We start from the raw sequence: 26,838 nt of genomic DNA, 5'->3' as shown, positions 1-26,838 counted from the left end.
TGCTGGTGCACTGCATTAAGGACCATATTTTTGCAGGACTCCATCAGGCTCAATATGGTTTCGTTCCACGTTGCCAGATTATTGACAATCTAGCTAATGTTATGGTTGGCATGGAGTCTCAGTAGGATGTGCTCGTTATGCAAGTTGATATTGAAAAGGCCTTTGACACTATACATTGGGACTTCATTGCTGCCACGATGAGGTGCCCAGGGTTTGGTCCTAAATTGGCCAATGTGGTTTATTTCTTGTATGCTTGTAGTATGTCTTCAGGGATCCTGGAAGGTGAATTAACAGAATCTCGGCCTCTTGGGTGTTCGGTCAGGCAAGGTTGCCCTCTTAGTGCTTTGTTGTATGCTATTGCCACTCACCCCCTGTTGATTTATCTTGATCACCTGACCTTTGTTGAGTGTCTTCATGTTTTGTGGCTACCCTCGGGTCGTACCTTCATTGGCCAGGCTTACGCCGATGGCTTGTTGTTTATGCCTCGTAATCAGCAGGCTGATGTTGGAGTGATTATGGAAGCCTTGGAATTGTTTGGCATTGCGGTTGGACTTAGAGTCAACTTTTGTAAATAAAAGCTTTTGCCTCTTCGTTCTTGTGGTTGGCATAGTCTATTGTGTCCAGGTAAGTACAACTGAGTAGTTATGTGTTCTTCCCCTTGTATATGATCCTTTCGGTGGGTTTTCCTCGCTTCGAGGTTTCCCACCAGTAAATTAATCAAATCGATTTACAAAAAAAAAAAAAAGTGTGTGTGTGTGTGTGTGTGTGTGTGTGTGAGAGAGAGAGAGAGAGAGAGAGAGAGAGAGAGAGAGAGAGAGAGAGAGAGAGAGAGAGGGAGAGATGATAAACGCATCCGATGCTATTTTAGTGAGAGGCCCCGTGGACGATTGAGAAGGCGAGAAGAAGTAAAAATTGAGACCTACTACCCTCGTTTGTAATTGACACCCTTATTTTTTTAGAGGGGACATACGATTGAAAATCGGCGTTGCTTTTTGGCGAAGATCACAACCGTTGATCCCGTCGGTGTAATCTCAAACAAATGTAAACTTGTTGTGAACGTGCATGTAAACCAGTAGATGTAAACTAACTATGTGCACTATATTATTGTGGTGTGAACTCGTTGTAGTGTGAACTAAGATCGCGACAGGATAGAACATGCAATATAATGCTACCATTCTCCATGCGTATCAAACTGTACACAACATCGTAGTGGTAAAGCAATGGCCTTGAGATGAGGAAGTTGCGAGGTTGAATCCACCCAACCCTTATTTTTTCCATCGAACGGCCCACAATGGAACAGACCCTAGATCCCTCTAAAATTGAGGGTGTCAAATAGAGAACTGCCCAACTTGAAATTCTCACGCACTTTCCCGCCATTTCCATGGATCAATTCGTCACTCGTGATCGTCACGCCGCTGCAGAGGTCCCGAGCCGTGAGCCAAGGTCTCTCTCTCTCGCTCTCCCCCTTATGACACACACAGAGAGAGAGAGAGAGAGAGAGAGAGAGAGAGAGAGAGAGAGAGAGATTTTGCAGCTTAGGCTTGTGACAATAGAAGGTTGGAGCTGAATTGATGTTGAAGCTTTTGCAACAGGTTGATTACGTGGAAACATGCTCTAACAGAAGTTACAGGCAGGATCGACAGTTCACTCAAACATGCTGTGCTCCAGACTATGCTGCGTTCCCTGTCAGAGGCAAGTTCTGCTATTCTTGTTTTTGGTGTTAAGTACGGGAAATAACAACTTAATGCCAGTGCACTAATGCCAAAGTTTCTGTCTGCTCTCTCTTCTTTTTTCCAGATTGGAAGCTTCCCTCAATATGTTGATAGTCAAGTAACATTGCTTACCCTCTACCTCATCTCTCTCTCTCTCTCTCTCTCTCTCACACACACACACACACACACACACACACTCACACACACACACACACACACACACACACACACATTTTTTTTGTTGTATCTTGTTGATAGAATTTACAAGTGGGAAACCTCTGGCTGCTTGTCTCTGCTCAATGTGTGGATGGAAGACCATCTGTCTGTGGGTGCGTCTCTTGGGCTCTGAGCCTCTCTCTCTCTCTCAGTAATCTCCAATAGATAGAGTCCAAGACATCTCGGATCTTGGTATCTCATAACTCTAGATAGAGGCCCAAAACCCTCTCCAACGAGGTGCCACGTATCTCATAGTATGTTGTATAGTCCATGTCTATGAGGAAAACAAGTGAATCTACTCGATGTTGGAAATTTCTAGAGGCCATTCAAGATGGCCAGTCCATGTGTAGTCCCCATGTCTATCAGATATCACCCATATCTATTGTGCTTCTCATCGTGCGAACACTTGGCCAATCCCATATCATTGACATCCAATTCTCTCAACATTTCCTCTGAGGTATCGTAGAAAGCTGTCTGAGATTGGCCTGTCTTGGCATTAAAGTCTCCCAGAAGAATGACATCCCCAGAGAACTCTTATATGTCCTAATCCAATATCATGTAGGGTGACTACCCCTTGGGCGATGCATATGAGATGTTTTAGGGGCAATATAGCATATTGCAATGTAAAGTGGCCTCCTTGTCTCCGCTCTTACTCTGACCCACATATATTTGGCTCCCCATGTCTATCAGATATCACCCATATCTAGTGTGCTTCTCATTGTGCGAACACTTGGCCAATCCCATATCATTGACATCCAATTCTCTCAACATTTCCTCTGAGATATCGTAGAAAGCTGTCTGAGATTGGCTTGTCCTGGCATTAAAGTCTCCTAGACGAATGACATCTCCATCCCTAGAGAACTCTAATATGTCCTAATCCAATATCATGTAGGGTGACTACCCCTTGGGAGATGCATAATGAGATGTTTTAGGGGCAATATAGCATATTGCAATGTAGAGTGGCCTCCTTGTCTCCGCTCTTACTCTGACCCACATATATATGGCTTTCTCATCTCTCCGAACAATACAAATGAGGGGTTGAAGCTCCTCCTTGAATAGGACTGCCACACCTCTTGATCCACGTCCTCTTTGCGTTGATCTCATAATCGTGTCTGCAAGTAGTCTCCCAATGGTATCCCGTCACTCTAGGTAATGTGTACTAGGAGTCTGATGGGTCTCCGAGTAAAAAATAAGGTCTCTTCCCTTGAAGCTATCCTTAAATGCGTCTACATCTAGCTTCATTGATCCATTACAATTTCCATGCTACCATTTTAAGGTTGGTCCCATAGATCTCGCACTGTCATGCGGTGTGTGTCCAAAACCACTACTCTCCCTCCCTTGTAGAAAGAAATTTTCTCTTTTTCCCTTGCTGCCTTGATCTGTGGAGAGAGAGAGAGAGAGAGAGAGAGAGAGAGAGAGAGAGAGAGAGAGAGAGAGAGAGAGAGAGAGAGAGAGAGAGAGAGAGAGAGAGAGAGAGAGAGAGAGAGAGAGAGAGAGAGAGAGAGATGAAATGAAATGTTATATTAACATTTTCAAAAGGCCAAATTGACCTATGAGACCAGAAAGTTACAATGTGGTGGATCTGATCCAAAGTCAGAGTAACAAGATGACAAAATGACAGAATGACAGAATGACAAAATAAATTACTATGGAATCCTAAACTGCTAGGTGTGAACTAAGCAGCTAAACAGCTAGCTGGGATAGCTAGATCACAGGAGATCCAACATCGGTCGCTGGCGGATCTCATCGATCTCCGAGAGAGAGAGAGAGAGAGAGAGAGAGAGAGAGAGAGAGAGAGAGAGAGATCATCCGCCGAGGTCAGATATGACTCATGGGACCGAAAACAAAACATTACAATGGCTCCATGTATATGAGGGCATTGATACGTATCAATTAAGGACTGAGGACCATCGAGAGGGTAGAAGAAAAGAACAAAAACCTAAGGGGGGTTGGGTGAGGAGATAGTTGGCTTGGGTGTTTGAAATTCTTGTATGTAACACCGAGCCTTTGATTGTGAGGGTTTGTATTAAAATCAAGTGAGTCGTAGAAGATTGAACCTAAAGACACTTAAAATGAACAAAATCGTATCCATGAAAGCTTTATTGTCACGTCCATTGTTGATGATGTGACATTTTGAGCTATTTTTGACCATTTTGGGTTATTTTTGACCTTTTAGCTCAACAGTGTCTTTTCTTGCTCGTAAAAAGCCCAAACGACCTTGGAAAAATCCCTAAAATTGTTGAAAAATACCTTTGGGCTCAAATTATATGTTGAACCTCATTTTTTCCACTTAGCAAGCGCTCTAGATACATCGTTTGTGATCGCTCAAGAAACCTACTATTTTTGGACAAGATCGTTCGCATTGAACTTTCTAGGTGAAACGAGTGTGGCATCTAGATGCACTTGACATATGTACTTTTCTAAACCAGATTGGATATGCTTTTATGTGATAAGACACGCAACAATGCCACGTCTAAGGCCTCGCTTGCTCGACAAGTGTCAGGTGTAGCGGAAGAGTTTAAGGGTTTAGCTCGGATGTAGTACTCTCCGCACAAACACAAGGGACACTTTACTTCACTTGAAAGAATTGAATTGAACTGACTGAAAGAGAGAGACACAAGAGAGAGAGAGAGAGAGAGAGAGAGAGAGAGAGAGAGAGAGAGAGAGAGAGAGAGAGAGAGAGAGAGAGAGAGACGACACCGAATGTTGGGTTGCAAACCCGTAAGGGCCCCCTTGCTTTGCTGCCAGAGCAAGTACTTTCTTTAACCTTGCACATTGTTGATACAATGACTAAATGCTGAGATGCTCATGCTACGGATTCGTAAGATTGAGATATTGAAGGGTACTGTGGGTACTGGGATATTGCGAATATTGAAGGTACTGGGTTACTGCGGGGGGTGTTGAGGTACTGATGGATTCTGTGTCGATGACAATGACGACGACGCCGAGGTACTGATGGATTTTGTGTTGACGACGAGGACGAGGAGGTACTGACGACTTCCGTGTCGACGACGACGACGAGGTACTATGGGTTCTATGTCAACGACGGTGAGGTATTGATGGGTACTGCGGGTACTGAGGATCTCTATGCTGAGCTAGGTAAGAGCCAATCCGAACACGAGGGGTGCTAGATGTTGGGGTATCGTGTCGACGACGACGAAGTTATGGCTGACCATCACGCTAGAATCTGCAACCATGACGCGGCTAGGAGCTGAAGTCTCCTGGCGATTATAAGCTGAATTGTTGGCTGTTCTGGCTAGAAATGCTGATGTCCAAGGGCTGGAAATTCTGATAAAAACCGTTGCTTCATGTTGAGGTTGTAAGGTGCAGCGGAATGAATGTTTGAACTTTGCTCAAGATGAGTGCTCCGAATTGTGCTCAAGGTTCCTTTTATTCTTATGGAAGGGAGAGCCTTTCGTTCCTTTAGTGAGAGAGTGCAATGGACACAAACGAAGTGAATGGACATTGCGTGAAAGTGTATGAGACTGAGAGATAGAGAAGAGAATACGACACCAGAGACGTTGTAAAACCCTCCTCCGAAGGCCCCACTCTCGTTGGCGAGAGTGGTCTACTATTGATTGCACAAATTGATACAATGGGAATGCATGTGGCTGATGAAAGTGTAGGCTATGTTGGTGTTGACGACGGTGATGGCGAGACCGACGTTATGGATGAAATGTAGTGTTCTTCTACTACTGTCCAAAAACGCTGCCCTTGTTGGTCTTTATTGCTAATAATCTGCGGTTCCTTGGTTGAAAACTGATGGTCTTTATGGCTGAAAACTGATGGTCTTCATGGTTGAAAGCTGAAGTTGCTTTCTTGTTGAAGAACGCCAGCCAGAAGGGGGCGACTTGGGTTTATGAAAAACGCTAGGCTGGGAGTCTTCTTGCGGTGAAGCCTTGGAGCAAAAACGCGAGGCCTGGGATCTGCTGGGCGATGGCTACCTGTTGAAGAAATCGCCAATGCTGAGGTTGATGAACACGCTAGGGCTGATGTGGAGGGAAAACGCTAGCATGGGGGGTCTTTGCTTGGAGGGATAATCGCCACCAAGGGGTTCTTGCTTGAGAAGTTGCCTGTTGAGCGGTGGAGCCTAGGTTTGCTTATATACAAACTTACTCAATTTGCCCTACCTACTTTCCAACAAAAGTCACTTAAAAATAATAAGTGAAAAATGTTAAAAATAGGTAAAATAGGCTAAATGCATTGGAAAATTCCCCTGAAGGATTCTGATGGGAATACTTATGATCATGCTGTGTGCAACGAGAGGATACGCATCTACACCAAGTGACTGGTCATGCTCGGTCTGCAAACAGACTCACAAAAGTGCCAGATCACTTCTAATCTAGACTGACTGGACTGACTGAACCCTTGTTGTGTTGTAGCTTGTCCACGGACACATAGGGTTGGATGTGTCACGTGACATCCCCTCCTTTTCAAAGTGAGGTACTGGTACCGAAATGTATGGCATCAAGGGAGATCGCCAATAGCATCTGGAATCTTGTAAGGGACTCTTTGCTAGCCCACTCTCATGTGTGGGTCGTGCGGTACTTGAACTTCATAAAGGTCTGCAACGCTTTCTTCTTTGGGCTGCGCCGAAAGCGACACAAAGTCATCTTTAATGCTTCCACTTCGTCTAAAGTCATGCTTCTTCCTTCTTCAAGAATCTCCATGGCTGAAAATTCTTGAAACCATTTCCAACACAAAACCATGAACATACCTATTCCATGTAAAGTGAGTGGAAAAAATCTTGTCGTCCTAATAGACTGTGCATGCAATGTAGATGAACAAAGAGACGGAGTGCCAAACTGTTAACCACACACATGCAAACAATGAGATCGAATCTTTCTCTTATGATCCAAATCAGTCTGCTTGGCAATTCACAATGGAAATGCCCATGCTTGGTGCTCATACTTTCATGTGCTCGTTCTACGAATGTGTCATGCCAAGGAAGAGACATGGAATGTGACTTCCTTGAATGCAAACAGTTCATCTATTCCATGTAAAGTGAGTGGAAAAAATCTTGTCGTCCTAATAGACTGTGCATGCAATGTAGATGAACAAAGAGACGGAGTGCCAAACTGTTAACCACACACACGCAAACAATGAGATCGAATCTTTCTCTTATGATCCAAATCAGTCTGCTTGGCAATTCACAATGGAAATGCCCATGCTTGGTGCTCATACTTTCATGTGCTCGTTCTACGAATGTGTCATGCCAAGGAAGAGACATGGAATGTGACTTCCTTGAATGCAAACAGTTCATCTTTTCATGACACATCCGTGCTCATCCATGAGTGAAACGTGCACAACGTACAATATGTCATGCCTAGGAAAAGGGATCACATAAAGACGCTGATTAAAATACAAAAAACGATCACGAATGAAACACTCGAACAATGCTGACTAATCATGCGAACACATAATGCTTCCTGTGAGGGTTCTTTGGACCTAGGCTCGAGAGCCAAGATCGGTTCTTTCTGAGAGGGTTCTTTGGACCTAGGCTCGAGAGCCAAGATCGGTTCTTTTTGAAGGGGTTCTTTGGACCTAGGCTCGAGAGCCAAGATCGATCCTTCGTGATTGATCGAGTCTGCAACGAGGTTAGCTTCGCTAGAAAAAGCATCAACTAACTCATCATCCTTGTGAACAATCACGTCTTCTTCATGCAAATCATTGAGGTTCTTGAGGTTTTCTTTCACTTGCAAACCCTGTTAGAGAAGGATCTTCTCTTCACCCGAGTTCTTCTCTTTACCGCGGGCGCACCCCTTGGCGGCCTTGCGCTCACACCAAGGTTGCTTTTTCCCACCTCACGTCGATTGGCCGGCCGCTAAGTGCACGGTCCGCTCTCAATGAGTGAAAAGAGGCACAAGGGGAGGCTGGACAAGCCCTTCTTTCTTGGGATTCCTGTCACTCTTCAAAAACACGATTAGGAATCGACATGCCCAAGCGAACTTGGTTTCGTACGACCGCAACATCCTGACGGTATCTGGGCTAGATCCCCTCTCCTGTGAGCGGGACATAACACACTTCCCCCCTTAAGAACCATTGATGTCCTCATCAATGAAGTGGGGATACTTAGCCTTCAAAGCTCTAACAGGTTCCCAAGTAGCAAACCTTTCAGATTGACCCTTCCATTTAATTAAGTACTCGTCATAAGCCTTTTGACGTGAATGATGGGTACGATGATCTAAAACTGCTTCTGGTTCTCGTGGAATATACTCAATTTGCATATCTTGCCATACATTTTTCTTGATAGGCACAACAACGTCCGCTTCGCCCAATTTCACTTTAAGGAGGCTGACATGAAACACTGGATGTACACTAACATCCGAAGGAAGAGCTAGTTTGTAGGCAACTTGGCCAATTTTCTTTGTGATCAGGACCACAATATCTAGCTGAAAGCTTATAATGCTTTCCTGTTCGCATAGTCTTGGAATCCTTGGGTATCTTCAGATAGACCCATTGTCTCATATCTAGAGTCCTTGGAGACCTCTTTTAACTAGCATAAGTAGTGACTTGATCACGAGCTGTTCTTATACTATCCTTAGCCAATTCGAGTATTTCTTGCATGTCATATAGGAAATCACGAGCTTGGCGTTCCTTGACTTTCTCTAAGCCAAAAGCAATTGGGGATTTAGGCTCAAATCCATACATCAGCATGAACGGGCTAAATCCAGTAGCAAAATGCTTGCTACTATTATAGGCAAACTCTAACTGTGGAAGATACCTTTCCCAATCAGACTGCCTGTGAGAGACATAAGCTCTCAACATGCCCTCTAACGTCTGATTCATCCTCTCAATCTGTCCGTCGGACTCAGGATGGTCAGAAGACGACATACTGAAAGGTGAGCAAAGACATCTCGCCAAAATCGGCAAGTGAACTTAGTATCTCGATCACTAACGATATCTTCTGGCAGACCATACAGCTTATAAAGCTGATCGACAAATAAAACCGCCAACTCATGGCGGTTTACTGTCGACTTCGTTGGTATAAACTTCGCCATTTTTGTGAGTCTATCGACCATAACCCAAATAGCGTCGTTGCCCCGACTAGTATGTGGCAAACCAACGATAAAGTCCATGGAAATACTTTGCCACTTGGCATTTGGGATTTCCAATGGGTGTAGCAGGCCAGCTTTCCTAAGGCGCTCTGTCTTATTGACCCAACACTGAGCGCATCTCTTCACATAGCTCTCTATGTAAGAGCGCATTCTTGGCCAATGGAAATATCGTTTGACCAAAGCCAAAGTTCTCTGGATGCTTGGGTGCCCAGCGTTAGGAACATCGTGGCATTCGCACAAAATCCTTTGTCGAATCTCATCGATTTCCGACACGCAGACTTTACCATTTTTGAACAATAGTCCACCTCTAATGGAATATTGTCGCTGTCTCGTCTCTCCAATACGACTCACTTGGGTCTCCAGACCACCCAAGCCTGTATGCGAGTCATGCCCCGCTTCGACCTCGTTCCATATTTTGCCAAAATGGCCATCGAAACGACATAGCCCTCGGAGAGAGAGATAGAAATCCATCGAGATTTCAGCCATAGACAAGGCATTAACCTCAAGAATCCTGTTGAGTGCATTGGCAACTCGATTGTTGGATCCTTTTTTATAACGGATCTCAAAGTCAAACTCTTGCATAAGCTTAACCCATCTAGCCTTCCGACCCTTGAGATCACCCTGATCACAGATATAGCACAAGGAGTGATGATCTGTCCATACAACAAACGTAGAGCCATACAAGTAGTGCCGCCATTTCCTCAGGGCGTGGACTACAGTATAAAGCTCCTTCTCGTACGTTGGATAATGCATCTCAGCGTCAGAAAGCTTCTTACCTTCAAACGCAACAGGACGTCCATCTTGGTATAATGCCGCACCAATAGCATAATCACTAGAATTCGTTTCAACCACAAATGGTTTGCCAAGATCCACAATGTGCAATATTGGCGCAGTAGTCACCAAGTGCTTTAGTGTCCGAAAGCTCTCGTCGAGACGCTCATTCCAGACAACAGGGGGATTACCTTTACGATGAGGACCCTAAGTCTTTGGCCCTTTCACCCCTCCTTTTAGTAGTTGCATAAGCGAAGCAATAACTTTAGAGTAATCCTTGATAAACTTGCGAAAGAATCTAGTAAAGCCTAAAAAGCACTTTACTTGGCGTACATTCTTCAGAATGGGTCAATTTCTCACTTTATCCAATTTTTCAGGATCGATGCGAATTCCATCGCGAGTAATGATGTGACCCAAGTACAGAAGCTCTTTCTTAAAGAATTCACACTTAGAAGCCTTAGCATAAAGTTTCTGAGTTCTCAGTACTTCAAGAACAATGCGTATATGCACTAGGTGCTCAGACAAACTTCGACTGTAGATTAAGATATCATCGAGAAATACAACAATGAAGTTGCCTAATAATGGTCTCAGCAGATTATTCATCATCTGTTGGAACGTAGCTGGAGCATTGGTCAAACCAAAAGACAAGACCAAAAACTCGTATGACCATAACGCGTATGGAAGCCTGTCTTAGGAATATCTTCCAGTTTGATCCGTATCTGATGATAGCCTGATCACAAGTCTATCTTCGTAAAATACAACGCTCCATGGAGCCGATCTATCAAATCGTCCATGCGCGGGAGCGGGTACTTGTTCTTGATAGTGAGCTTATTCAACCCCTTGTAATCCACGCAGAAGTGCATAGTGTTATCCTTCTTTCGAGAAAGTAGCACTGGCGCTCCCCACGGGGATTTGCTAGGCCGAACAAAACTCCTGTCGAGATAATCCTTCAACTGTCGTTGAATCTCGTCCTCCTCGGTTTTACTAAACCGATAGGGTTGCTTTGAGAAGGGCTGATTACCAACCACCAACTCAATGCTATGATGTACTCCTCTCGAAGGCGGCAAGCTAGGAGGTAGATCATTGGGAAAAACATCCTCGGCATCATTCATGATTTCTCGGATAAGGTTGGATTCGTCGGAATCCCCAAGTTCAATAGAAGAACATGAAACATTTTTTCGAAATTCAGTGACAGAAGTACCAAGCACGAATGAATCAAACCAAGCAGATGGTACACATTGATAAAAGTCAACATCAGAAGACTTTATTTCTTTATACATTTCCAAGGCAGTAACAACTAGTATTGCAAAACCATTATTTACAGACTTCTGATTACAAAGCGATACAGATACATGAGGCATGTTTTGCTTAACAAAAACAAGAGAGTGATGTACATAGTCTATATACAATGAGTCTTGTTTATCATAAAACCATGGAATTCCTAAAATAACGTTTGCTCTGTCCAAGCGCATGATGTGGAAATCCAGGTTCTCTTTGTAGTCAGCCAGCTCGAGCAACAAGTCTGGAACCATCCGATTCCATACATCCGTATCCACTCCACGAGCCATCTTCACGCGATACTCATGGTCACTATCCTGCGTCCGCCGCAGGCTCAGTTTCTGCATCAATTTTGCATCCACAAAATTGTGTGAGCTTCCATTATCAAGGAGTACGGTCACGTCGTGACCATTGATCTTCTCGGGGAAACGGAGAAGATCGTGCTTACCAAACACTTTGGTGCTAAAAGTACAATTAGTGCATGAATTGTGCGCTAAATGATAGATTTCAACTTGAATAACATCAGAGTTACCTAAGATCTCGTGAATTTGAACCAAAGGACGGCCTTGCGGTTTCTTCCTCTTCTTCTTGGGGCAATCCTTGATTTGGTGACCCGTCTGGCCACATCCGAAGCAAGTCCCCTTCTTCATTGCATCAACAACTGAAGCATTTTTGGCTATCTATTTTCCTGAGAAGATCTCGGTGGTGATTTGAACTTATGTTGGAATCGGGGTCGCTTCCTCGAAGCACCCTCACCGGATTGATGGTCTGTAGTTCTTTTCTTCTCATAATTCGCTCCATTTGTTAAATGGAACGTCTTGGCCTTTGCCACTGCATCCTCGACATTAGTCGGGGCTTTGTCTTTGATTAAGGCCCAATGGTAATCCTCGTGTAATCCGAGCAGGTACATGTGCACCGCGTGCGTAGAATCCACCTTGTAGAAGGTGAGGGTCTCTTTGAAAGCTGTCGTATACTTATCAAAAGACACAGTTTTCATCGAAAGACTCTGCAATTTGGCATAAGCTTTCAAAGGGTCCATTTTAGCAAATCCCTCTTGAATTTCACACAAAAATCAGCCCACGTCGTAGGCTTCTCTGTCATGTCGGGCCACCAGGTAAGCGCCTTACTGTGCAGATAAAGAGGAATCGTCTGAATCCTCCGTTCATCATGCTCCCCATGGAGATCAAAGTATGTGGTCCATTGGTGCAGCCAATTATTTACGGCCAATTCCGTACACTCCTTCTCTTCCCCTGAGAAATTTGTAGTTTTGTACGGAATCGTGGCAGTCGGACCACCCTGTGAACGCCCAAAAGCAGCAATCTGCATCTGCAATTGCTGGAGATGGGTTTCGCCCTCGGAAATACGCGCAATCGTCGAACTGAGCCATATTTTCGAGAGTAGAGAGTCGGGAAGTGAGCCCTGCACGACCCCTTCGAGAGAGGCCAAGCGAATGTTCGTATGAACGTTCGCGTTTTCTAGAGCGGTAACATGCTGGTCGAAACTCTAGAAAGTACTTGTAATCCATGTGTAGAGAGCATGCGTGAATGGAATTTGGATATTACTTGGTGCGTCGTCATGCTGCACATCTGAGCTGGAGGAATCCATGGCAAAGTGCGTAAAAAATTGGAAATTTCACGCGAAACTGGGCCTTTTTTGCACTTTCCGTTCGCGAAAAGTTGAAGTTCGAGGAGCTCTACGTGTCGGCGTGAGCGTCTGAAGGCAAGCAGGTGATGGCGGGAGCGCGAGCAGGTGAGAGAGAGGAGTGGTGGGAGAGAAGCAACAGAGCCAAAAAGTCAATTGTCTATAACTTATGAGTCTCTGTAAGTGAGTTTTTTAATAAACTCAGGTTTCAGACCATAGTTTAAAAAGTCGAAATGTCTTGGCCACACTTAAAATAAAAAGAGTCACTTAATTTAAGCAAACCACATTAAAGTGATAGCGTAAAAAAACTTCAATGCATGCTGAAAAAAAAATTCGAGCGCCCATCTGCCTGCAAGTGCCGCGTGGAGAAAAAAAACCCGTTTGTGCACCCAACGTGGGTGCGTGTGTCCACCACGCTCATGAGCACCAATTCGGAGCCAACCTGTCACGCTGCGTTTTTGCAGCCTCAGCTCTCACAAAGGAGGAGAGGACCACGCAGAGTCAAGCAGGTGACTCTTTCTCTCTCTCTCTCTCTCTCTCTGCTTCGCACAGAGGGATTTACAGAGAGAGAGATTCGAAAGGATATATAGCATGCAGAATTTTAATCTAAAACCAGCAATTCAACAAGTAATCCTCCGATTTAATAAGTAATCCATTGAAAAATTCCATTTTTCAGCACTTTTACCTGTCAATCCAAAAATCAGAGGAGACACTTTGACAGCGGCGCATCTTGCACATGCAATGGGGATGACCAACTTTCCCTCCTTGCAACCGAGTACTAGGTCATATTCAAAGCTCTCCAAAGCTGATACCATACAGGCATGCAAGGCATTGTTCGAACCCGATCATCCGAATCTGCAGCATCACAAAGCTCTCTTAGCAGTATTTAGATATTGTTTTTTAGTGAGAGATGCTCAAGGACCAAAGGGGAAATGCGAAGTACCTACCACATTCCCACAATGTGATGGTCTTTATTGTTTAATCAAGAACATACCTTGTGGGTTTCATCAGATCCTCTTTACATCATTGCAGACCAGGGCAAAAAGGTTTAGAGCACAAGTGCAGTCACCTCAATCTAGCTTCCAATGTTTTGCCGCGCCGCTATTAGCTTAGGTGATAAACATCTTCATCAACCCTCTTGAAGTGGATGAGGATGCAGCATTGCCATCGCAGGCAACAAGAAAGTCTCTTGGCACTGATGATCAAAAGAGGAAACAAAAGAAAAGAGTCAAAGTGGTAAAAGATACGGCAGAGATACTACGACCTCTGCCATTTTCAGAGAGGCAGACTCGGGTGACGCATCCTCCACGACGTCCTCCTTCTACCTCTGTCCCCGTCTCTACAATGCCGGAGGCCGTCGGGAGCTTCGCTGTTCTTAGTACGCCCACTCTTGTTATTGAGGCGGTCTCTCTCTCACAGATAACTCTCCCTACTGCTCCCGTCTATACTCCTGCCACTGTTACCACACCCTTCTCACCACTTGTGATACCCTTGCCATTCTCTCCTATCTCTAGCTCACCCTGCAGTGCCTCTTGGGCACCCTACCCCTATTGTCACCCCGACCTCGACTGCAGTGCCTCTTGGGCACTCTACACCTCCAGGTGCTATTGGTGCTTCTTCCAATGGAACAGACTCTACCTCGTTGTTCAAAATCTCTGAAGAGAACCTGCAGGAGTCAAGAAATGCTATTGCAATGATTGAACTTGGTGCCAAGAAATTAGCAGCTACCCACCAAAAGCACTCAGCCACATATGCGGCCATGGAAGGTTGCTTGTGAGTTGCAGAGAGTGCCATTGTTGATAGAGATTCTACCATTTTCGCCTTGCGTTAGGCTTTGCATGTAAAGTCCCAGATAATTGATGACCTCAAAGCTCAAATGCAAGGATTTTGGGACATGCTAGTCCAAGGGGACATGGGGTTTCAGCAGCAGCCTCAGGCTACCATGGAATATGGGTGGGCTCTTCCCGCTAGATCAATACAGACGCCCATGGGATATGGAGAGCACAATCATTGACAGTTTTGGGGAGGTGCTCCATCTCAGCTGCAGTTTGACTACTACCCTCAGGGATTTCAACAGCTTGGCACCGTTGGCTCCTTACCACACATGTCATCTTCACAGATGGCTCCTTGTGATGGCTTTGTAGGCGCACATCGACATGGGTGTGCGAGTCGGCGGCCTCAGTACACTTCAGGCAAGGTATGCCCATCCGTCGAGCAGCAGGTGGCTGCTTCTTTTGTTGAAAGTCGGTTTGTGGAGAGTACTCATAGAGTCCAGAGTTTTCCCATCGATCTGATGGCTCCACCTCTAGAGTTTGATACTTTGGGTGTAGCAGTGGCCACAACTCTTATCTCTTGGATGACAGAATCAGGAGCTCACCATTGTACAGATGCAGTACCTAGTGGTTTTCTTTCATAGTTTTTCAGTATTCCTCTCACCGAGACGGTGAGCGGTCTTGTGGCGGGCAACCTGTAGTAGCAGGCTACAGTGTCACTTTCATAGGACACATAGTTGGTCTAGTATGGTTCACACTGGACGGACTCTTTGGGCTGGGCAGTGATACGTGGCAGGGATACGGACGGTGGTCTAGTGGACATCGTGGCCAGGTCACCACCACCACTTAGTTTGGAGATAGACTTAGATGACTGACATTTATGAGCCGTTGGTGGCTCTTTATGGTTGTACATATGAGTAGTAGCTGTTGGGTCATCATTATCATCTTCTTCATATATGGTCCAGCGTCGTCGTCCAGAGTGGCGAGTCTATACACAGCACGTCTGCACCATCCCTGCACATCTGAGCCTCGACACCCCCATTGTACCTGTGAGTTTCGGGTTGGAGTTGAGTGTGCTGCCACGCCAGAGTCTGTAGTGGTTCCTTTGAGATAGTTGAGTCCATATGTTCTAGTCTGCTGCTGTGTCTTTGTGTTGATTTGGTGTTATCTATTGTCTCTTGCGTTTTCATTCTTTTTTGAGTGAGATGTCATGCACATTGCTCTGAGGAGCACCCACTGTAGAGAGCACGACACACTATCCGTGCTATAGCTCTTGAAATTGGATCTGTGCAGTGTGAACTCATCCTCTCCAATCCACCCAATGTTGCGTAGGCTTTGGTCAATATAGTCAATGCTACTCTCCTCAATGAAAATATAGGCCCAATAAAGGTCACCCCCATAGAGAGAGAGAGAGAGAGAGAGAGAGAGAGAGAGAGAGAGAGAGAGAGAGAGAGAGAGAGAGAATTATCGTCAACGGGGGTCAGATATGACCCATGGGACCGAAAATAGAGCATTACAACAAATGCCTTCAAATAAAGCATAGATACATATCAGTTAAGGGTTGAGGGTCTATCAAAAGGGTGATGTAAAAGAAAAGGGACAAAGACCTAAGGGAGGTCACGTGAGAGGGAAGCTGGTTTGGGAGTTCGGAACTCTTGAATTACTTCTTTACCACCTCGATAGATTGCCTACTTACCTTGTTTGCGAGCTTCGTGCATGTTCTTGAGCTCACTTGAGTTGATTCGGGGTCAATTCTTCGGCGATCCAAAGTTGCTTTCCTTTGAGGAGATGAGACTGGCGTAATAGCTTCGACCGCTCTTCTTTGTCCTTGAGAGTGAGAATACAATGCTCGGTTGGTACATTTCTATGTGTGTTGTTGAACCAAGAGACGGTTTCCGGCTTGATATTTACTGGTTGAAGAATATCATTAAGCTTAGAGATTGCTTCTTCAAGAGTATCCTCATCTGTGCACCATAGTGCATGGAGTCCCTCAATCCTAACCTCTAAGGCTAAGAGATTCTTGCATAGTTACCCGGAACGGGAATGGGGAACGGGAACGGGAGGGTCCAGAACGGGACGGGAACGAGGAGGAGGAGGGGGGGCCGGAACGGGAACGTGGCCGGAATGGTCCACCAAAGTAAGGCTTGAATTACCTCCATTCAGCTTAGTCCCAAATACACTCCTAAACAACCCCAAACTGCCCCCAAATCTGCCTCCTAACCTGCTCTCAAACTGCACCAAATATGTTCCCCAAAAAGCCCCATAATTGCCCCCAAAAGCCCACTTGCTTGCCCCCAAATGCCTACTTTTGTCGGTTCCACCCCGCGTTTCACCGTGCCGCCTCGTTCTCCCCATTCAGGAACACCGTTCCGGTTACACCCCGTTCCAGAACGACGTTCCGTTCCCATCTCCGTTTCGGGAACGGGACTCGTGCGGAACGCAGTTTCGGAACGTTTGGGTTGTGTTCCCCCCGTTCCCTGTTACACTGGATTCTTGTAGCCGATTCTCTTGTAATGCTGCTTGAATTTTAACGTCGATCTTTTTATGTGTTTCCTCGTGGACTTCTTGCCGGGCTTCCTTGACAGTCTCTATGAGAGAGACTTCGACATCATGTGCTTTTGCAAGTAGAGCTTTGCTGTCTACTTCCCTATTATCCTCAAGCTTGTGTAGGCGTTGCTTAAGTTGAGCATTCTCCGCGATGAGATCTTGAATCTGACCCTCTAAGGCTGTTATCCTCGCATCTTGACGAGCGATAGGATCCTTTTTTGGCGCAGCTGCCACAGCAAGAAAGGACTTGCGGGTGCGAGAGATTGGTGTGGAAGACATCTTGTCACAGGGGTGAGAAAGCACCTTTAGTTTATGACTTAGGGTTGTGAGGGCTAGGAGGAATGCCGCAGGTCTACAGAAATTATATGAGGGAGCGATCCCTTGTGTCCAACGTAGATTCAAAACTTAATCAAGCGACTATAGCCGCTTTGCACCATAACAGATCGAGCAACCATAACACATCGACGCAGGTCGAGAGTGACCGTTGCGGATGTCAAGGCACCATGCAGGTGTGATCCAGGGGAGGAGGGGCACCGCGCAGGTCTGATTCAAGGAAGGAGGCTTGTGCTGAGGCTAACGCCTCCCCACAGGGCAGCCTCTCACCCAAGGGGAAGGCTCGATAGTGAAGCTAGGGTTTAGGGCAGAGAGAGAGAGAGAGAGAGAGAGAGAGAGAGAGAGAGAGAGAGAGAGAGAGAGAGAGAGAGAGAGAGAGAGAGAGAGAGAGAGAGAGAGAGAGAGAGAGAGAGAGAGAGAGAGAGAGAGGAGGAGGAGGAGGAGGAGGAGGAGGAGAGTTTTAACGTCGTAGGAAACTATCCCAAGAGACCTTAAAGATCTAGCTGACGAGGACAATTGAACTCAAGACCTGTTATTCAAGAGGGAAATGGCATAACCAATCTACCATACTTGGGTGAGAGAGAGAGAGAGAGAGAGAGAGAGAGAGAGAGAGAGAGAGAGAGAGAGAGAGAGAGAGAGAGAGAGAGATGAAATGTTATATTAACGTCTTCAAAAGGCCAAAGTGACCTATGAGACCAGAAAGTTACAATGCGGTGTATTTGATACAAAGTCAGATTAACAAATAAATTAATCTAGGATAACACAAAGAGAGAGAGAGAGAGAGAGAGAGAGAGAGAGAGAGAGAGAGAGAGAGAGAGAGAGAGAGAGAGAGAGAGTCTTGCATTTCGTGGCTTGACCATGCCAGTACCTTCAGCTCCGGACCTTATCGATCAGGAGTTTGCTGATGACACTATGCTGATGTTGCGCTATTTGCTAGCAGCTCTTGATGCCATGCGGGGAGCCCTGGAGGTTTTTTGCATTGCGAGTGGTGCACGCATTAACTGGCATAAATCCTATGGGTTATTGGTTGGTAGTGATGACATACCTACTTGGGGGGTAATTGATGGTTTCACATGGCTATAGCCAAGTCAGACATGCAGATATTTGGGCTTTCAGGTTGGATTTGACGTTTCCTCAAAGCAACAGTTTGCACTCGTACTGCAGTCTATTCGCAGGAAGCTTTGTCATTGGTCTTCACGTCATCTGTCGTTGGCTGGCCGTGCATTGGTCGCCAACCAGGTCATTCTGGCTACAATATGGTATACGGCCTCCTGTTGGATGCTACATTTTGGAGTGATAGCTCAGCTCCGCAGACTCGTGTGGAACTTTTTATGGAGTGGCACAGATGGGACTACTGATACTCGTGCTCGAGTTCGTTGGTCCACGATTATTCGTCCTAGATCAGAGGGTGGCCTTGGCATTATTGATCCAGAATTACAGAGCCGCGCCCTTCTTACCAAGCTTATTGTTCGGGGTCTTTTTCCCGGCCAAGAACCTTGGAAGATGCTTCTTCAGGTTGCTCTTTCCACAGCGACTCCGCGCCACGGCACTAGAGATGGCCATACTTGGCAAACAGGGTATTGTTTTCTCTTTACGGATGCCCCCTTGTGCACCAGCACTCTCTCACCCTTCATTCGATCGCTCCTTCAGATTTGGGTATCCATGTGACGAGCTATCAAACGCTCACCTCCCTCATGCCGTGAGGAGATTGAGCGCTAGCCTCTCATTTGGAATGATGCAGTTCTTGATTCTTCGGTTAATCCACCCCGTCAGCTTGGAGAGAGGACTCACATTGATTAGGCTGCTTGGGACACTGGCCCTGCTGCCTCTATGCGGCTATTTCATGAGACACGTATGTTGGATGCAGATTTTGTGGCAGAACATTATGACATTGGTCGCGGGGTAACAGACAGACTGCTTGAGATTGGCTCTGCCATTCCTTCACACTTGGACGCAGTCATGCGAGGCACAGTTCAGATGCCTCCACATTGTGGCTGGGAAGGCCTCTTTACTCAAAGCACTCTCTTATTAGTTCGTTTCGACACCATGCTGTTCACAGTTGATACCGACTACTCTTCGGGGATGCATGCTAGGCTGACATATGCTACTACCTCTCCGCGCCTTGTCTACCCCGGCGCTCGATGGGAGGCCATACGAGTTGTTGGCTCCCGCGGGAAGCGTCGTTGTGTTGACCCCCGTTTCGCTTCTGCTGATGCTGCACTTTGGAGGCTTTGGGTGTGGGAGGGTCGTGCCCTATCTCAGCTTTATTGGGACCCAGGAGAGTGGCATTGGCCTCACTCTAACCCCACCGGCGCACATGTATCATTCTTTGAGTACACAGTCAAAATTGGAAGATTCGCATTGATGAGACAACACCCAGAGCAGCCCACTCGTATGCGTTTCTGGTTACATTCAGGTCTCTCCCATGCCTGTCTACAACAGTTTTGGTCAGCCATCTGGGATTTACATGTGGCTCGTCGTATTTCCTTTTTCCTGTGGATGACTGCACATGCGGGACTTCCAGTTGGGACTTGGTTAGCTTCTATGGGTCATGATCCGTTATGTACTCGCTGTTCTTTGCGCCTACCAGAGTCACCTGCACACTGCCTTTGGTCATGCTCGTCTTCTCATGTAGTATGGCTAGCAGTTTGCTTTTTACTTAGCAGAGCTGGTGTTCAGCATGGATTTCTCACTTGGGGATCTGTCTCCTGGTTGATGCCGATGCTCGGACCGCATCTTTTCTACGAGGGCTCAGACACTGATCCAGCTCTTATGCTTACCATGACTGGTTACCGGCGAGGGACTTTAGCTATGTTACCACTAACATTGCACTCTGGAATGTTTGGAGAGCTCGTTGTCTTCATATTCTCAGTGCGGCTCCCCAGCTCCTTCCAGATACCCTCACTGCCATTTGGCTGGACATCATTCACACCCTCATTTGGCAGTGGGATTCTTCCTCAGGTACATCTAGAGCAGCCAAGGCTCGTCGATTTGACTTCCTTCGGCGTTGGGCCCGATCTCCACTCTTCTTCACACTTACAGGTGGACAGATTACATGGCATTATGCACCTCCTCAATGGTTTCTCCTCCACTCATCATATAGACCACCATGAGATTGTTCTAGTCGAGTTGTCACTATAGTGGCTCCCAACCTTACATTCAGCTTGTACACCCCACGTGATAGGCTATTTTGGCATCCGCTGGGGATTATCTTGTACTCAGTAATATACAGCCCTGATTTTTCCGGAAAAAAGAGAGAGAGAGAGAGAGAGAGAGAGAGAGAGAGAGAGAGAGAGAGAGAGAGAGAGAGAGAGAGAGAGAGAGAGAGAGAGAGAGAGAGAGAGAGAGAGAGATGATATGAAATTTTATATTAAACGTCTTCAAAAGGCCAAAATGACCTATGAGATGAAACCGACACAATCTTGGTGGATCTAATCCAATGTTTGGGTACAAAAATGAAAATGAAGTAAGTGAAAGGCTAAAATTATCATCATCATCATCATCATCATCAATGCCCGAGGATACCGACATCGGGCGTTGTCCGAGAAAGTATTGCATAGGTCGTTGAAGAGCTTCGACTATGTCCTCCTGTGTAAATAGTCGTACTCGGCATCTTCCATGTAGTGCTAGAATAGTCTCGATCCTTTGATGGAGCCTCTGTCGATGTCGTGGTTGCCCTTGTAGAAGTAGGCGTCTAGCTCTCTCGAGCTCATTGGCTCTGTCAACTAATATACCTTTGGTATAAGTGGGCTCTGAAGTTTGCTGTGAAGCATGCTCATCTGGCTGCTGAGTCTCTGCTCTAAAGAAGTCAGTGATCTCCCTCTGTGAATGTCTCCCACTGCCTGATCTCCTCAAGAGACTCTCTTTCTGTCTGCGCAGCTCTAGCAAACCAACCTGAGGCAACTCTGATCCTGATATCTCATGACTCTAGCCAATGGTTTAAAATCCTCTTTGAATAGGCAATGAAAGCGGCCTTGTATCTCATAGTGTACTAGACAATGACAAATGTGATGTAACTTTGTCTCTGGCCCTATATGACACAACCGCCATATCCTGGCCTCTATTGGTATTCTCCTAAATCTGCTAGTCTCAATATCTAGCTGATGCGATGATGTGCGCATCTGACCAATAGCACATCGTATCCCATGGGATAAATGAGTGTCCATATAGGCCGGTCTGATCACATATCCATCCTCTGTTAGTCGGAGAAGATGCTCTTTATAGAAGCCATCTTCGTGCCCAACTCTTGTATTGGTTGTATCCATGTGCTCCTGGTAGAGAGAGAGAGAGAGAGAGAGAGAGAGAGAGAGAGAGAGAGAGAGAGTGTGTTAAATAAACGTCATGTAGAGGCCAAACTTGACCTATAGGACGAATCAGATACATATGTAGTGCATTCCACTTCGTGTATAAGGTAAAACAGTAAAAGAAAAAAAAAAAAAGGCAATTTCTGGGGAAACTCTGAGGACTCCTGGCTTGGCATAAAGTTTTATTTAATGTTCAGATTAGGTGAATGCAGAAAGTTTATTTCAAGGATGTTTGTCAAGAATTGCCTATGTTAATGTTATGCTGTTTAGTTTGTGCAGGGCTTGCCACACTCTCGCTCTGAACATGGCTTTCGTTTACATCAAAGTAGCTCCAGTCAATACGTTTCACCTCCATTTCTTGGCACAAGGATCATATACAGGTGACCTGACAACTATTGAGACATTGCTTGGTATTTTTTTGGAAAGCGTGATATTTCGATTTTTGTGTATGTCAGGAATTAGGAGGCATTTTTGTTTCTTTAAGCTTTTCTTTTTGTGAATATCTTTGCCTTGGTGGGAAGTTGCAACATTCTCAAAAACCATGAATGCTAATACAACAATAAGAGATAATGGCAAACATGCAAGACACAAGCGTAGGGTGGGAATAAGTGGCTGCTTCTAAAAAGGGAAGCTGGTGAAAACTTTAGAGAAGTCATCTTGATGAGGCTATAGGTGTTTCTAGAGTGGGGGAATAGTATTTGATGCTCATGCATTCAATGATGACTTTATATTGATGGATGCACTTGGTGTGTTCTAGCTTATTATTCCCATACACTCTGATTTTACTCATCAACTTCAAGCAAATTTAGTAGTGTAGGCTCCTCTTGGGCTCAATAGGGATGGGTTCTAGGTGTCACGATTGTGACTATGTTACAATATTACATCTAGTCCTAGTCGTAGTCGCAGATACGAGAAGTGGCATGCCAAGGACCCCTACTCTTGGATACAGTGACCCAAAAGCCTCACTTAGTAAACTTAGGAATAAGAAGAAGAAGGAACTCAGTAGAACTGGAAAGAAGAATGGAAAGAGAATGATTGCATACAGATGTTTCTTAATGAGTGTCAAACAAGACTAACGATGCAATGAAATACAACAAGGTTTGGAAAGAATGAGCCGGTTACAAGAAGTTCAGGACGAAACAAGCACTCCAGTTACTCAACAGTAGAGAAGGTATACCGAGGACAGACATAGTAGAGACTGAGTGTGCAGGGACATTATAATAACACTGACTTTGGTGGGAATTTAAGTGAAAGAAGAGGGAAGGTTGGTGCAGAACCTATACTATACTATAGGCCGAACGGCTACAGAGATCGAAACAGCTGCAGACGACTTACTCAGAGGGATAATAGCATTTGATTATGGAGCCATTTACTCGTGGCAAGGGCACATCTTCCAAAGTTACAAGCTGGATTGCTCCCTGTGGCAAAATTTCATGTACCATGAATGGGCCTTGCCAAGCTGGGACCAACTTCTTTGCTTTTTCCTGATATCTAGCTTGATACAGTAGCACCAGTGAGCCTTGCATAATTTTTGGCTTTCGAAGATGGCGATCATGCCAAGCCTTGCGATGAAGCTGCTCTGCTTCAAGAGCCTGAGAAGCTAAAAGGCGGCTTTCTTCCAATAGGGCGAGGCGAGAGACAGAGGCAGACCCCAGACCCCCACTGGCACGGAGACTGCCTACTCGTGGAGATCGTGAGTAGAATTCAAAGGGTGTTATTGCTTCCAAACCGAAGGCTAACTGAAATGGGGTGTGATTGGTCGTGGCTTTGAAAGAAGTGCGGTAAGCCCAAAGGGTGCTGTGGATAGCTTGAGCAGAAGGGCTATCAGAACCTTATTGGTGCTCTCAGCCTGCCCATTTGCTCTAGGTAATAGGAGCAAGACTTACGATGGAAAATCTTGTAGTGGACGAGCAAGGTTGAAAGTATTTCATTAACAAAGTGACTGTCCCTATCACTAGTGATCTCCAAGGGACATCCAATGTCACAAATTGGTGACGTGGCTACAATACATCCCCACACTGCAGGAAATGACCCCCGTTGAAGCTGTTGACGTGGCACTGTTGTACGGACAGGCTGTCGTACTGCTGACGTGGCATCCCTTAAAATGCGGCGCAATTTGCGGCCCCAAAAGCAGGGCAGATTTTTGCGTGGATTTTACTTTTTACTGGCTACGCAAGTTGAGAGAGAAAGAGAGAGAAGCTCTTTTGCTTTTGCTTTACCGTGGCTCAAGAGAGAACTTGAGAGAGAAAGAACAAAGCTTTTGATTTTCAGCTTTTGGGGCTTTGGTTTTAGCATCCCTTGTAACCTTTATATTGGTAGTTTGGGCTCTCACTTCTCAGAGCATCTGGACGCAGAGTCTGAGAGTGAGTCCCGGCTACTCGCTTGTACTTTGACTTACAGATTAATACAAAAAGAAATATCGAAAGGGGCGCAAGTCTTTGAGGCCAATATCTATAGGCACGGAACTCCCTTGGGCCAATGTCGAATCAATTGTGAACTGTGAACTGTTTGAAGTGATCTTTTGTGGTGTCGTGGTAGATTCTTGACTTGGATTGTCCAAGTCTGTTACAGTGGTATCAGAGCGCGGCCGATTTCTCTTCTATCGGGAAATCGGATCCTTTTTACGCGGCACTTATGGCTTCAGACAAAGATCAGTCGACTCCCTCTGCATCCGGAGATGCGGGAGGAGAGCATGAAGAAGATTCACGCGAGGAGTATGGCCCGCCTCGGCCTACTCCGGCGGAGCTTCAAGAGATGGAGTGTCCAATTGATCAGTGATGCAACAAAGATGATGCTAAAGTTTGCGAAGGATCCGAAATTTGCAAAATTTATGAGCAAGACCTCCTTCGACGAGGTGTATGCACAATGGTGGCAGACCATTGAACCACCCCCCAAACCAGTACTCGAGAAACCTCCTACCCCAAGGATGTTTACTGAGTAGGAATTAGAAGAGGTGGTTGATGCACGGATTTCTCAGCTTTTTGACGTGCAGAACAAAGCAGAAACGCACGACAAAAAGCAGAAGAAAGGAACTGACTTCCCGGGTTATTTGGGTCGTCAGTCTACTTTTGCCTCGGCTAAAAAGCAGAAGAAGCGTGTGCGGTTGGAAGGATTACCTAGTTCTTCTTCTTCTTCTTCTGAGAGTTCTTCTAGCTCTACTGATTTGAGCGAAGAAGACAGAAAAGGCAAAAAGCGAGGTAAAATGCAAAAGGGCAAGAAAAAGGCAAAGAAGTCTAAATCTCGCCGAGTTTTAGACAATTCTTCAGAGGACTCGTCTTCAGATAGTTCGGACTTCGACGACCGCAAATTATATTCAAAGAAGAATTTTTTTTACAAAGCCAACCAATATAACTTTAGAAGATAAAAGCAAGAAAGTCTGAGAGTTCAAAGAAGGTGGACAGTCAGTTAAATTTAACACTTTTTCTGGTTTTCGAGATGCTTCAAAGGCTTTGGCCTTCATACAGCAGTTTGACATAGCCTTCTCTGGAGAACGTTACTCAGAGCACTCCAAGATTCGGAGAGCTACTTCTTATTTTAGGGGGAATGCTCAAACTTGGTGGTCCACGCTTCTATTGAACAGGAAAGCTATGTCTTCTTGGTTGACTCTCGAGAGTACGAACGCGACATACGAACTGCTTGGAACCATATTCGGATGACCAAGAAGAATACTGAAGGAGTACGAGCGGAAGTGCGGCGCGAGAGAGTGCGAGAAGAAGAGCACGACGATATGGTGAACTCGCTCTACTATAATGTGTAGAGCATAATGAGTTCTTATTAGGTTTTAACAAAAGAGTATGTGTACATACTTGGCGGCCCGCCCACTTACCTGGGCGACCACATTGGGCTTTATACCCCAACAACCTCCCACTTAAAGTCCAATGTGGTACTTTAAGTGTGAGAGAAGCTACTATACAAGCTAATATACAGAGGTGTAGAGAAGTAATGTACTACCCTACACATAACTACTTGCGAAAATGCGCAAAGCTCTCTGAGGGAAGTCCTTTTGTAAGTAGATCAGCAGGATTTTTTGTGGTGTGAACGTTGACAAGCTGAAGTTGCTTATCCTCGAGCATTTCCCTGATGAAATGATACTTGATATCCACATGCTTTGTCTTTGAGTGATAAACTGGATTGCGAGCCAATTGTATAGCACTTTGACTATCACAATATAACACAGGCATCTCTTCTTTGATTCCCAAATCTGTTACTAGTCGATTAAGCCAAATTGATTCTTTGCATGTCTCTGATGCTGCAACATATTCAGTCTCTGTAGTAGACTGAGTAACACAATCTTGTAATCTAGAACGCCTTGATACTGCTCCACTAGCCAATGTAAAGACATACCCTGACGTAGACCTTCGGTTGTCTAAGTCACCTGCATAATCTGAGTCTGTAAAACCCTTTACACTTAGCTCCTGACTCCCATAGCATATACGCATACTCTTTGTAGCTTTCAGGTATCTCAATATTCCTTTCATTGCCTCCCAATGTTTCTTGCTTGGGTTTGACATGTATCAACTTACTACTCCCACTGCAAATGCAATGTCTGGGCGAGTAGCAATCATTGCATACATCAAACTACTCACTGCAGACGCATATGGAATCTTATCCATTTTAGCCTGTTCTTCCTCAGACACAGGACAATCTTGTTTGTTAAGTTTCACATATGGTGGCAATGGAACACTCAATGCCTCTCCCTTCTCTATATTGAAACGTTGCAAAACCTTGTCAATATACTCTGTTTGAGATAACCAAATCAACTTCTTTGATCTGTCTCTCTCAATGCGCATACCAAGTATATGACTTGCCTCACATATGTCTTTCATGTCAAACGATTTGCCATCTTTGACTTCAAAGCTGAAATTTCTTCCAAGTGTTTGCCAGCAATCAACATGTCATCCACATACAAAATAAGGATCAGCCAACTGCCATCCTTAGCTTTCTTTGTATATAGACAGTGATCAAACTCACTACGTTTGTAGCCTTGAGAAAGCATAAACTTGTGGAACTTATGGTATCATGCCCTTGGTGATTGTTTTAAGCCATAAAGACTCTTTAACAATTGGCATACCAAATCCTCCTTGCCTTTCTCAACAAACCCTTCTGGCTGCTGCATGTAAATTTCCACATCTAAATCACCATGCAAGAACGCTGTCTTGACATCCATTTGGTGCAACACCAAATCTAATATGACAACCAATGCAAG

The 26,838-nt window shown here is 45.3% G+C and overlaps 1 protein-coding gene across 2 annotated transcripts in view; it reads left to right on the top strand.

Annotated features, from left to right (window-relative positions):
- The first annotated feature begins 1,307 nt into the window (after window positions 1–1,307).
- The window catches only part of LOC147447008 (Transducin/WD40 repeat-like superfamily protein), a 99,738-nt gene continuing 74,207 nt past the window's right edge, over window positions 1,308–26,838 (top strand). The window contains exons 1-4 of one of the 2 annotated variants that reach the window (XM_086524230.1): window positions 1,308–1,443; window positions 1,593–1,692; window positions 1,798–1,830; window positions 21,912–22,012. In XM_086524230.1, the coding sequence (XP_086380356.1) occupies window positions 1,382–1,443; window positions 1,593–1,692; window positions 1,798–1,830; window positions 21,912–22,012 (296 nt within the window). In that variant the 5' untranslated portion in view covers window positions 1,308–1,381. Of the gene's footprint in view, window positions 1,444–1,592; window positions 1,693–1,797; window positions 1,831–21,902; window positions 22,013–26,838 lie in introns of both variants that reach the window. The other variant, XM_086524229.1, reaches the window with a different exon arrangement.

Source organism: Adiantum capillus-veneris, chromosome 11, assembly GCF_014529385.1.
Source record: "Adiantum capillus-veneris isolate H3 chromosome 11, ASM1452938v2, whole genome shotgun sequence".
NCBI classification, from domain to species: Eukaryota; Viridiplantae; Streptophyta; class Polypodiopsida; order Polypodiales; family Pteridaceae; genus Adiantum; species Adiantum capillus-veneris.
Note: the sequence above shows the minus strand (reverse complement) of the source record. Positions and strands in the feature narration are given on the sequence as shown.